This window comes from Eriocheir sinensis, chromosome 48, assembly GCF_024679095.1.
Source record: "Eriocheir sinensis breed Jianghai 21 chromosome 48, ASM2467909v1, whole genome shotgun sequence".
Classification (NCBI taxonomy): Eukaryota; Metazoa; Arthropoda; class Malacostraca; order Decapoda; family Varunidae; genus Eriocheir; species Eriocheir sinensis.
In genome coordinates this window covers 6,792,686-6,806,299 of record NC_066556.1, presented here as the reverse complement: position 1 = coordinate 6,806,299, position 13,614 = coordinate 6,792,686, and the positions used below count along the sequence as shown (strand labels likewise).

The window sequence follows — 13,614 nt, the reverse complement described above, 5'->3', positions numbered from 1 at the left end:
GACATTTTCATGTTCTCTTTTCACATTATTTCAATTTCCAAATTTGAAAAATGCTTTTCTATGAATCAGTAAACTAGGAATTCAAAGGTATAATATAAACTGTAAGTTGCTGATAATAAGGCACTGAGAGAGGACTTCAGCCTTGTATAATACCACAAATAAATGAGATGCATACAACATCATTCAGGCACACAGTACTTATATGCTTTAGTCAAAGTGGAGTCTAGTACTACTTAAATTTTGACTTGGAATAAATATTAATGAAGAATGCAAGTAATAGCTGAGATAAAATAAAATCCTTTAAATTTCAGTCGTTCATAAATAGTCATCACTAATTGTGAGAGGACATATCATTACAGTGCCTCCACCTCTCCCCCACTCAATCCCACTTCCCTCCTTCCCCTTATGTCACCTTCACTCCACTCCCTCCCTCTCTCCTTTGTTTTTTCATGCTGCTCCAACCCTTCCCACCTCTCACCCCCTCGCTATGATTACTGTGGACTGCTGGGTGATGGCTGATCCCTCTCCTTTTTTCTCCACTGCCACTAGGCCTCCAAACTGCTTTAAAATTTCGATGGCCTCTAAGGAACCGTCAGAATACCTTCAGGGTTAAGCTGAGTGGCGTGTGTGGGGTGCCTGCGTCTGGTAGGGTGTGTGTTGGTCAGTGAGCTGCAACCTATGCTAGTCTCATCTTAAGCTGCCTCCTGCCTCCTAGTTAGAGTTTGAGTTATATCATTATTGTTATGATTTTGTACATGTTTTTATTTATTTTTTATGATACTCCATGGTCTCCAAGCTGGATTCCTTTTTATGTTATCATTTCTGCATCACGAGTTTGTGGATGAGTAGTGCACCTGCAGTTGTCTCCTGGACACGATTAGTATTATGTTCCTCTGAACTCTTCGTAGGATATTAGTATTATTTTCTATTATATTTTCAGCTCATTAATTTTCTTTATGCACTGCTTAGATTGCTTCACAATAGTTCCTTGCAATATATGGCTGTTTGTGGTGGTAGACTTTATTCACAAAGTAGCTGTTTCCCAACATTAATACTTCCTATTTTGACACCTGCAGTTTGAAACTTTAGTGGGAAGCCTGAATACATGTTAATTATTTCAGAATTCTGTGTATCAAAAGAAATTTTAGTTGGTTTTCCAGCATTTCACGGGTTATATAGGGTGACTGAAGAAGGGCATAGAGCATTTTAAAGAGGTGAGATGGAGAGTAGATTACATAACTTTTATGATCCATTGCACCTAATATTAGGCAATGGAAAGGGGACAGGAGTCTTTAGTTACAGGAGAGTGTGGCTGAGGAGTCAGCCCCTCAACTTTTTTCATGTCAGAATGCTTACGTAGCCTTTATTGATTCTCATTCCTCTCACTCCAGGAAATGGGACCTCTGCTAGTAATGATAATTATTTTGTTTAAGAATGTCTGAACTTTAGATCTTGACAAAATCACTACAATAGATACTTTAGGAAGTTCTTATTTGTTTATTTATAACTCCATGGAGTGGTGGTTAGCGTGTCTGGTTACCACTCCATGGGGCTGGGTTCGAATCCCGGCCCAGGCAGTCGGTGTGTAGCTCACCCAGCTATTCATCCTCTGTTTTGGGTTGGTCAATTAATGGGTACCTGGGGAAACCTTGGGAAGGTAAACTGTGGCAATCCCAGACTTCACATCAGCCCATGTCTCGGGGTAATGAGTTTTTACCCACCATAGGCTCAAAGGGCCAACAGTACAGAGATGAGCACCACAGCCACACACAGCTATACAATATGCACCCAACTTTACCTTTACTTTATTTATAAAACACAAGATTTTGCATATGGGTTCATCATAGCTGACTTCTTGCCTCTCTGGGGCTGTGGAATGGCAGTCATGTAGTGGGAAACTGTTTTGTGTTGCATTTCTGATTGGCCATTAAGAGTACTTTGTTAGCAGACTGCTGCTGCACAATAATGGCAAGCAAGGCTGTCATGCTGTTTACTGCACCTAAATATCTACCTATCTTTTTATCATATATGCCTGCAATGTTATATGTAATACTATATGGATTATTTTTTATTGTTTCTTTTCAAGAATATCTAAAATATCTATCAAATTACTTTAGCTTATCCCTTCAAGAAGGCTGTGTCTCAAAATTCAAACTTTTTAGTCTTTCTCTTATTTTTCTCTTCCTCCTTGGCAGTATGTAATTGATGTTTAGAGTGTAGCAGGTAAGCAATGGAAATTTTTATATATATTACATAGTTCGTAGTAGGCAAAGAAATTTCTCCTTTTCTGACTGCTTCCTATGCAGATGTTTTCTTGTCCACAGATTCTCAGCACCTTTCACCCTACCTTTTAGATGAACTTTGATAATGGTGATAGTGATACTTAGGTAAAGGAAGCTGAATTGCTGCATGTTGAGGATTTGCTTTGTTCCTTTTAGTATGTACTTTTATGACATTCCATAAATCTGTCTTTTATGAACAACAAATTTAGGTTCAGTAGTTGTCTTAAACTGAAAAAAAACAGAAGATAAAATATGTCTACTCTTGCTATTTATATCTGTTAATATTAGCCATATTTTTTCCAACTATATTGGTTTATTAATATTAGTCCTCTTCACTACTGTGCTCCTCATCCTCCCTTGGGTTGGTTGATAAATGGTTCCTGTGGAAAGCTGGTAAAGGTAAACTGTGGTGACACAGCCACTTTCTGTCCTGAGTTCAGGGTGTTCACCCTATGCAGGCTCAAAGGTCAGAGACAGGGATGAGCACCATTGGAAAGTGCAGCTAAGCATTTGCCCACTTTGTCTCTACCTCTACCACTCTGCTTTAGAACCTTTTATATCCTTTTACACTCATGGCCACTTCCCCATTGCCTGTTTTTTGGGGTGTGTTGCTTAATGATGAAGGTGTTCTCGCTAAACTGTTTACAAAGAGGGGCCAAGTTACTAGAGCCACCCAGTGAGCACCTGATGGTTTGCTTCATTGTTTACATGTTGTACTACACAGGGGCACACACTTAACAGATGCTCAGGCAGACTGGCTACAGTGTTATGTGAAGCCTGTTTGCAGAGGTGCAGTGATATAAACAAACAGCATTCATGCATTTTTTGGCTGCTTGTCCATTATTTTTATGCTATCAAAGGGAAAAATAGAGAATGGCTGCACATAAATTTAGAGAAAAACTGCTGAAATGTAGATTTAGAAATACACTAATGGGAACGTGAGTCATTTTTGTGGGCTAAGATGTCCCAGCAATCCAACCTGTGATGCAGCCATTCATTAAGTTGCTAATGTTTATTCACCTTTTTTTTCAGTTTTGTTGCTTTTTAAACATTTTCCTTTGGGATTTGGTATTGCCACATTTTTTATCATTTCACATTGAGGCAGCACAAGACTCTTTAGTGCAGTCCATCCTTGTGTGGACTGCAATGCTTAAGTATGCTCCCCAGAGTATGTGTCATGCAGTTGTTTGCTTACTTTACCAGGAAAGGTCTATGCAACTGTATGCCATGATTACTTCCCTGCTAAGTGGCTGGTTTGTTGAAGATGCTTCACATTTGTAAGGCTTTATTTTAGGAAACTTTTAAATAGTCTAGCATCTCATCATTAACAGCACCATGCATGATGATTTTGTATATAAATTGCATTTAACATTGATGACAATGATGATGGTGCATGCATGATATCAATAACACATTCGGTCTAAAGGGAGGGTAGTATGTCATCTCCTACAAGCTGCCACAGCACACCTAAAGTTGTCACAGCGGGATGAAATTTGTGATTCTTTCTTGGTAGTAATTACTCGCACGCACTGGCACACATCATGCCTCAGCCTTGCAGTCCAGGGAGCGGGGCAAGGCTGCCAAAGGGTTAGGTGGCTTTTCTCTCATGGTGATTGAAAAATTGCATTTCCTCACCTTCCATGACTTGGAAGAGGCATAAAGTTGCATTAGAATTATACATTTATTTGTTTTCCGATAGTCTATTGTCCTCACTCACTTGCCTTACTAATAGCAGTATCACTTATTCAAGTTTTTTGGTCATATTAAAGTATCAGACTCAGAGTTTTGTGGGAGTAAGAAGAACTGTGCTCTTGGTGTGTAGATGTATCCACTGAGTGTCAGATACAATGCATTGGATTTAAAAATGACAAGAAAAAATATGTATGCTTTCTCTCTCAGTGGGAGGTCATTGTTACATTATGCTTTAGGAGAGATGAATTAAGGGAATGAAATGGCCTCAGGGTAGTAATTGTGGTTTTATTATTTCTTTCAAGACAATTAAAATCAATGCTGTAGTCATCTCTGGCCGAGTGGTAAGTCTGCCGAGAAGTAGTTTACATGCTGCTTGTGCTGTAGTTCTTTCTCTTGCTCTCCTACATGTCTCATTGATGTAGTTTATCATCATTTTAGTTTTCAGGACAGCCTAAATTTTGAAGTGGCTCTTTTGCCCATTTAATGCAGTATTATGTACAATTGGAAGCAGTACTTATGTCTCCTTCCTGTAATTATGGGCCTCTTAATCTCTGGGTGCTTAATGGACAAACCTTCCCCCTGTTTTTCTTATTTTTGGAGAAAAGAAGAGGGAAGTGATGTGCCAGAATGCTTACTCAGGATTCATTCGTCTGTTCCAGTGGTTGTTGAAGGGAGGTAGTGACTATGGTTTTAATTTGTGCAACATTAATAATTTCATGAGGTGGCAGTTGCTACGTGTCGATGTGTCCCTTTCACGAGGTGGAGTTTGCCAATGTGTTGGTTTGTCTCACAGTCTCGACTGTCACAAGTAGATTGTTTACAGTAAACCCACGCTTTGACAAACCAATTGGGGGAAGGAGGTGTCACTATATTCGAGTCAGTTTTATCTGAGGGATCCGAACATTTCCCATATAACGAACCTTGTTTGCTACATGAGGTAAATTGTTTGCTATGTCTGATCATTTCTGATTATATTTGAAGTATTAGATGAAAGGTGAGGCATGAAAGGACGAGATCAGATGTGATTACAGTTGGGCAGACACTGGATATGAACTACCCAGTCGACATTGTTTAAACTGCTGCAGATCGACATGTGTGTTCGGCTGGCCTACCACTGAACAGAACCACGCATTTGTCAAACTTGTTCAACAGATTCCCCCATATACCACACTGAAATTCATCATATCAAGATCCATAAAAGCGAGGATTTGCTGTATTAGCAGTTCATGAAAGTTTAGTTTTTATGGCATTAAGAGTTGTTCTTTGATACTGCACTTCAGATTTGTTATCATGCTGACCCTTCAGGATGGTAAATATCATTGCAAGTTTTTTTATTTCTGTTTGCATTAGTCTAACTTATCTTTATTTACATTTCATTTATTGCCTTTAGTGAGCATTGTCTGATTGCAGAGGTTGATGAAAATACCTTTGTGTTTAGCTATTACTGAGCCATTAACCACAAAAGTAATCAGAGGAATTGAAAAAGGTTCCTTCATTTTTTCCCTGATGGAGAAGGCACACCTTCCCTCCCATGCAAGACTTAGAATATCATAATCCAAAGCAAACATTCATAGGTGGCAGGGCATTGCTGTACTAATGAAAAGTGACACACCTGACGCTGAGGCTGTGATAGCATGCAGTTACCATTATTCTGCTTCCTTCCTACTTTTTTTATTTTTGTAATCATGGAATTTTCCTTCCTTTTCATTTTCATTGTTTCTTGTAATTCTAATACACAAACTGTTACAATTTTCCTTGCCTCATAACACAGTGCCTTCAATTCATTATCAGCTTCACTTTTTATTGACAGTTTTCAGCCTCGGCCACGAACCTAAGGCTCTTTTATGTTTACGGGCATCACAGCTTCCACCTTTTTGCTGCAGCTTTATCACTGGGTCTCACTTGTTATGATTACTTCATTGAAATATTACCACTATAGGTTTGCTTTTTATTCACTTTAGGATTTAGGAACATTTTTTTTCTAATGTGTATCTTTTCTATATTTTGTTCTTACTCAACAAGTTCTCACAAATTTATTAGATCTGAAACAAGGCAGAATTTGACATGCAGGTGTTTCTGTGACTCTACACCACTAAGAGTTTTTTACAGGAAAGACTGATCCATGCAGTCTTTTGTTATATCATTCTGCCACAGACTGTAAATATGGACACAGGCAGAACCCCAGTTGGTTTAAGAATGTCAAAACCCATTAAGTATATTACTCAGGGTGCTTTATGAACTTTTAAGAATGGTATTTGCATGTAGTTCATAGTAAATATAGTAGTTAGTGAACATAGTACTGACACAAGATAACATCTAGCACCTGCCTTTAGCAGTGCACAGTATCCTTCCTTCAGTAAATAAAACCTTAAGATGTGCTGGTGATTACAAATACATATCTCCTTATTCCACTGCATGTTGGGAAAGGCATTATAAAGGAATGAAGTTCCCCTATCACTGGAGATTGAAGACTGGCCTCCACTCAACCATTATAATGCCTGGAACAAACATGCTCTTTTTTATAATCTTTCCCTGCCCTTGCTAGAAGCTATGTCACAGATGTTAATGATATAAGAAAGGATTTATTCCTCTGCTAATTAACTAAACCGTAGAGGGTAACCCTGTAGCAGCTACTGTTTGTTCAAATATAATATGCACTGTCAGAAAAAAAACTTATAGTTGCTGAGCTGTACCTATATGTGTCAGTGCTGTGTTCTGAATCTTGCAGGTGTATGTGCCACAAGGTGTACCAAAGAGTCAGTGAAGACCTTAGTTTGTCCTGCATGTTGGTTTTGTGCTCTATCTTTGTTCTCAGGATTTTCTGTATATATGTGTACATGTTTTCTTATGCTATTTATGCCTGGGTATTCATCCATGCCTTTTTAATATCCTACTTGTGTACATATTGAATGAAACATTTAAAAGCTAAATGATATTAATTAGGCAAAGAATTTTAAATCTGATATACATGTCAAATAGAAAACAATACTGATCTGAAAACACATGACATAAAACCTGTATCTAATTGTGTCCAGCATCAGAGCATTTGATGAGCTTCTCCTCACCACTTAATTCTCGCCTCCACAGGTGCTCCTTCGACCAGCAGCACACCTCCGTCGCTGGCAACGAGTGAGAGGAGCAAGCCATGTCTGAGAGCATGTGGCCGTGGTTAACCTTTTGCTATGTTCTCCCTCCTTGAGCTTGTTCCTCCTGTCTGCAGTATGTGAGGCTGGTGTCTGTTTGGCTGCTGAGTTTGTGAGGATGTCTTATTTCATTTGGTTGCTGAGTGTGTATGAGGGTGTTTCTTTGACTGTCCTTTTTCCCATGTGTTCAAGGTTGCCATTTATGCCTCCATTGCTTTAGAACGCCATTTGATTAAACTACCAGAATTAGCTCCACAATGTGTGTTAAGAGCACTGTGCTGTTTTACCTCCCATCATAAACTTCTTCATAAATTTTAGAGGAAGAATAAATGGCATCCCATGTCAACTCTTGCATTATGTTAATTTGTGTAAGATGTTGTCTTATTATGACTGTCAAGTACTTACTATGTCCATGTTATAATTGGACAGGTGCATATAGTATGGCAGCTGTATATAACTTTGAACATCATGACACTTTAGATGTTTATATTGCATATCAAGATTGCTGTACATCTCCTGTTCTCATCAGGTTTAATTAAAGACAAGCACATGGCGATATTCTTAAAGTTAATAGACAAGTTTTGGATTGTGGCAATGAGGTGATAATGAAACTGGTTTGCATTTGCATTGTTTATCAACTCATAGGTTGTGTTAAGTATTTTGATACATTCGGTGTTCCAAGTGTGTGTGTGTGTGTGTGTGTGTGTGTGTGTGTGTGTGTGTGTGTGTGTGTGTGTGTGTGTGTGTGTGAGCCAGAGTGCAGTTTACTGTTACATGGTTACTGTTAAAACACACTATATTGTTATACTTTACTTTTTTTGTAAGGTGCAGGCAACACTTTTGTGAACCTGCATGCATTAAATGTGTGCAAACCAGTGACTATGTATGTGTGATTGGTTGAATCCTTGATATGTATTTGTGAAATACATTGAGTTAATCAGTACTTCAGGGAAAAAAATTAATGAAACCTCATTTGTTACAAAGACTCATTTATACAGTCAGGCTTTATTCAGAACTTATTCTTTGCTTCTTAAAAATTGTGTCCTCTCACCCCCAGGATATCCACCTCACTAGTAGATCCAATCCGTAGTCTCTTCTTCCACTATCTAATAGTGACCAATCGCCTTCCAATGTTATGCTCATACCTAGTCACACAACCAACTCTTGGAGAGGTATATTCTAAGGTATGTGAACAGTATAAAATTATTTAGGTATACTGTAAAGATTAATTAAAGCTTCATGGAAATACAAAAGCCAATACACAAGACAACAGAAAGACAGTTTTGAAATTCCCAATACCCCTCACAGAAGGTGGCCACATGCTCCCTATTGAACGTGGCCCTGTACTCCTTACTGAACGTGGCCCTGTACTCCTTACTGAACGTGGCCCTGTACTCCTTACTGAACGTGGCCCTGTACTCCCTACTGAACATGGCAATAATCCTTCATGGGTCCTGTTTGTCATTGGTCAATGCCCATTGGTGTAAAAAATTAACAGCCAGAAGTTAGCAGACTAGATCAGTCCTGTGCAAAGGCCAATCCCCCCCCACCCCCCTTGAGCTGCTTCCTTTAGGGTTTGTTCACACAGGAAAGTTGTACCGCTGCGATGGCAATTTCAGTGTTCGTCTATGGGAGCGTTCAAACGTCACCGCGGCGTTTTCCACAACGCTGCAGTGGCAAGATTCCCCTCGCCACCACAGCAGTATAGATCGTGTCGAGATATATAGAAATTAACGTAAGCGTTCACACACAGCGGTGCACCACCACGTTTTCAAGGCAGCGGGCAGCATCATTGGCTCCGTGCCAGCCAATGAGAGAAGAGACTGCGTTACCATGGCTCGAGCAAGTCCTCGAATGATTTCATGGACATTCTTAAATAATTGAAAAACTTTTTTTTCATGGTCCCTCAAAGATGGATACAAGGTCGTGAAAAGGCCATGGGTAATTCAATCATGTAGAATAGGATGACTCCAATGACGTCTTTGTCGCTGTTTGCGCCGTTTCAAGCAGCGATCCAGAAGCCAAACACATGCTACCTCCTCCACATCCATCTCAGCACTGAATGCAATATATGAAAACAAAACAAAACAAAAAATATGGATCAACGCTGCGTTTACGCCGCGGTGCAAGCGCTTTGTGTGTACAGAGTGGCGGTTGGACCGCCACGTTGCAACCGCCCTGTGCGAACAGGCTCTTACTTCAAAAACAACAAAGATCTATAAGAACTTAATAGCTAAGGCCCTTCACTGGCACTTCACTCAAGATAACATGCTGCATAGGCACGTGTTGACTGTTTGAAACAAGAGTCAGAGCACTAACCAAGACATTTGGTTTCATTCACAAACCCACATAACTAGCACCTTATAATTTACTAAAGTGACTATCACTTGTTCAAGGTTTATATTGATCACTGTTATTAACTTGTGTATGAAGTACCATATTACAGTGCACACTGTCAATATGACACACCCATATATTAAATTTATCAAATATCTGATACAAAAATTGATAATTTTTTTATGAAAATAATGGACACTTTGTAATAACAAAATTGGCATTTTCCATAATGTACAATTTATAACTAAAGATAAATGCAATGCCCCATTTTCAACCTACGTGACAAAATTTTGGAGACATCTGCAGTTAGCTTTCCATATTCATCAATAGAATTGCACATTGAATTTATATATACATTTTATAGCATCATAATTAATGCTCAGCCAAGATTATAAATATGCTGAAACTTAATATAAATGGTATTATATTGTTTGCGATTGATGAATACTGAAGAACAAACTTTGTGCACAAACAAGAAAATATAGTAAGTATGCCCTAGTTTGCTTCTCATCCAGGAGTGGGACTATAAGGTTTTCTTTACATCAACATTTCATGAATATCTATCATTATTATCCTTAACCCGGTAGCAGCGGGGATCACGTTTCTTAATGGTCCCCCAAGGCGAGAAAAATGAGAAAAATCACCCCTCACACAAACCATTTCATAATATATATCCAAGCATTTGTGATCAGATTATGTATCATCTATTTTGGGGGGTTTATATCACGGCACAAATTTGGCCCGTTGCTGCTACACGTTGAAGCCACAAATTCGGCCCGTCGCTGCTACCGGGTTAATGGAGTGATATACATCTAAGGATACCATCATTAAAAACTCTCACTCTTTGATATTAAAATATAACACAATTTGGCCTGCTAATTCATGAACTGTCCTTTATCATGTGAGTTGTATTGCTTCGTCCGTTTTTGGCTCATGTAAACAACTATTCATTCATACTGTGCACACTGACTGCTGTATCAAAACTATCTCTTAATGTTGCTATTCCTTTATAAAAATAGCCATGAGAGTAGGCAAAGTCACAACTCCTTAGCATCATCTCTATTTGCTATAAAACAAAATTATTACATCATATTCTTATATTGTATAAAGTTTTAGCAAGGAGTTTTAATTATAAAAAGGGTTACAAAAATACACCCCTTTTATCTTCCAAAGTAATTCAGATTATCAAATTATCAAATTATCAAATTATCAAACAATAATCCTTCAGATGTGTGCTGAATAAGCCAATTTGGAAAAGGAGAGCCACTTGTCTAAAGAAATAGTGCAGTAATATGGTTATACTGTTTGCAGCATAAGGTAATTAGTAAGCATAATTTAGGTTTGGCAATTACTTTTTTTTTTTTTTAAGGAACTTTTATAGTCAAGTTATGCATAATGCATAGGACAGTACAATAAACTTTTGGTCAATATAAATTCACATTAAACCCTGCATTAATAATTAATAAAGCTCTTATTTTTGTTATATTCTGCTCTGTTGATGCCAACAACATCAAAAACAACCTTACAAAATTATTACAAGACACAGTGTAACCCTAACAATACATCATGAGAGAAGATGCAGTACCTGTAGGCACTTCCCAAATAGGAACTCTAAGCTTCAGCCCTCTAACTACTGACACAAGCAAACACCAGAGAGTATGTGTCACATTATGATTGCCATAGCACCTCAGGTATGGAAAAATATGTTACCACAAATGCATGTAAGCACAATACATAAAGTATTGTAGTAAATAAGTATCTTGAATTTAGGATCCAGATCTCCAACTCTATACCACATAATCTGGAAGGAATCAAATATTATTAGTTTTCACTTACAAGTTTGTCAGGAGGTTATAACATATATTTTCTCAAGTATATAACATAGAAGGTGCTGCCTGCCTAAACTGTTAACCTTAGTAACTTATAAAGTTGATTTTGAAATAAAAAAGACATAACCTTAGTAACTTATAAAGTTGATTTTGAAATAAAAAAGACAATTACCAGTGTGAGGTTTGAGATGCAGAAGAGTACTATGCACACAACAAAGAAAAGGTCCAGAGCAGAAACGCCTGAGATGAAAGCACTTATGGCAGTGAAGAACACAAGGAGGACTGTCAAAATAATGATCACAGTATTCACACAGCGTCCCTGAAACAATAATTGCATTAGAAATGTAAAAAAAATCGGCACTAAGATACTAATCATTCCTTTACTAATGATATTGATGATGAATTATTGTATGTTAATACTGAAATATGACAACATGTATCACACGGAAGCCACAATGTACATTCTAGTGATCTTGAATTACCTATGTAATAATGAAAGAGTACAAACATGACTGACAGCAAAGATAACTGAACCACTAATAAGTGAGCTCCAGTGACACCATCTTCAGCAGCGCAAAGGGAGGTGCTTGGAGGCGGCTGACTAACTCACCCTGGGTTGCGCCTCTCTGTTGCCGAACAGAGGAAGGTTTTCAAGGTTTGGGATGGGTTCATCCATGGTTAGTACTGGAAATGATAAAAATTGAATCAATCATTACTCACAGCCCTTTATTATTACAGCAGTAAATGTATTTCTTAAGAGGTGTCAATCTTATAACAGCAAAAAGATTATCATAAATGTGCCAAAGATAAAATTTCAGACTAAACTGACAGCTGACACCATTAAATTATCTATTACCATATATATACACATCAGTTTATCATCAGCCTCAAGTATTGAACAGAAGGTGCCTGTAGTAGCTAGCTGTATTAAATAGTAGCTACCTCATCAGATTTTATCAGTCCCACTTCCTACACTTGAAGTCCAGATTCAACAACTTTTTCTTCCTCCTTCCTTTTGGGATGGTTGATAAATGGGTACTTGGGAAAACCTGGGAAAGGTAAACTGTGGCAACCGACATTGCACTGGTCTTTTGTCCTGGGTTGATGGGTTCTCACTCACCACAGGCTCAAGGCCCAATGGTACAGAGATTAATACCATGGTCAAGCACAACTAATAGCATATGCTCCCAACTTTACTTTTATCTATAACTATTGTTATGCTGCTGCATAGTATTAGTATGGGAGAGTTCTAGATTCATCTAGCCTAAGATGAGTGAGAGAACAAAGAACAGGAGGTACGAGTATATACTCAACAAGAGGCAATATACCAGCAAGTTGTGAAGGTTGTACAGCTGCCAAAATAAAGAATACCATTTGTCTTCCCCTGCTGTCACTCACCACCTGCAAGCCAGCATTCTCTCCAGTGTACAACCCCCCCAAACCCAATGGAAGCAAATGAAATACCTATCCTATGCACTCTGCATGCTACTTTTTTCAGAATATTAGAAGCAGTAGTTAGCTAGATTAACCATATATATACACCGCCGGGCCAAGGCACTGGTCCACGGAGGCGTTATGGGTCCCTTGCACTGGGGTCATGGGTGTCAGTGGGTGGGGCATGGGGGATGGTGCTGGCCGGGACGTGACTGATGGGGAGGTATACGTAGTACCCATGGATAGACATATATCACAAAAGAGGAGTACTTCATGAGGTAGGGAAGTAAGATATGGGTGCCTTGATATAACTATGGTTGACCAGAAAGCCTGACAGCGACTGACAAGCGTTAAGTGTAGAGACTGTGTACAGGAGCAGGTCACGTGATGGGTGCATGCATTAACCTCTGCTTCTGTCCCTGCCCCCTAGTACCTGCTTAGAGGAGATCCTTATAGGGCGTGTGCTTGCTGCGGCCAGGACGAGGCGGCACAGTGAAGGGCGTAGCCATGGACAGCGGCAGCCAGTGTGTCACAGTCAGCTGAGTGGGCAAGTGATGCTTCTTCCTCCTCTTCTTCTTCTTCTGATCTTCTTCTTCTTGATTCTCTCTCCTGACTTTGCTCTTCTATTGCATTACGTATAGTACCTTTCCTCACTATAATACACTTTTTCACTATACTTCTCATAGGTTTCTTCATTTTCTTGCTTGAGTCACCTACTTTCCATCCTTTTCCTTGTTTCTGTTCGAGCATCTTTGCCTTTTTTTCCAACGCTGCATTAGAAACACTTGTTAGCTTTACAATTCTTTCAGTCTCCTTTAAATTTTGTCTCCATATAGCCCTATCAAATCCTACAAAGTACCCCAAATCCTCCTCCTCTAGTCTTCTATATATCTCATT

General features: G+C 38.8%; 1 protein-coding gene across 7 annotated transcripts in view; it reads left to right on the top strand.

Annotated features, from left to right (window-relative positions):
• LOC126981522 (glycerol-3-phosphate dehydrogenase [NAD(+)], cytoplasmic-like) overlaps positions 1 to 8,060 on the top strand; it is a 37,452-nt gene extending 29,392 nt beyond the window's left edge. The window contains exons 10-11 of one of the 7 annotated variants that reach the window (XM_050832707.1): positions 550 to 645; positions 7,062 to 8,060. In XM_050832707.1, coding sequence (XP_050688664.1) covers positions 550 to 613 — 64 coding nt within the window. In that variant the 3' untranslated portion in view covers positions 614 to 645; positions 7,062 to 8,060. Of the gene's footprint in view, positions 1 to 549; positions 661 to 3,485; positions 3,560 to 4,276; positions 4,316 to 7,061 lie in introns of all 7 variants that reach the window. The other 6 variants (XM_050832706.1, XM_050832705.1, XM_050832710.1 and 3 more) reach the window with 6 other exon arrangements.
• Positions 8,061 to 13,614: the final 5,554 nt, after the last annotated feature.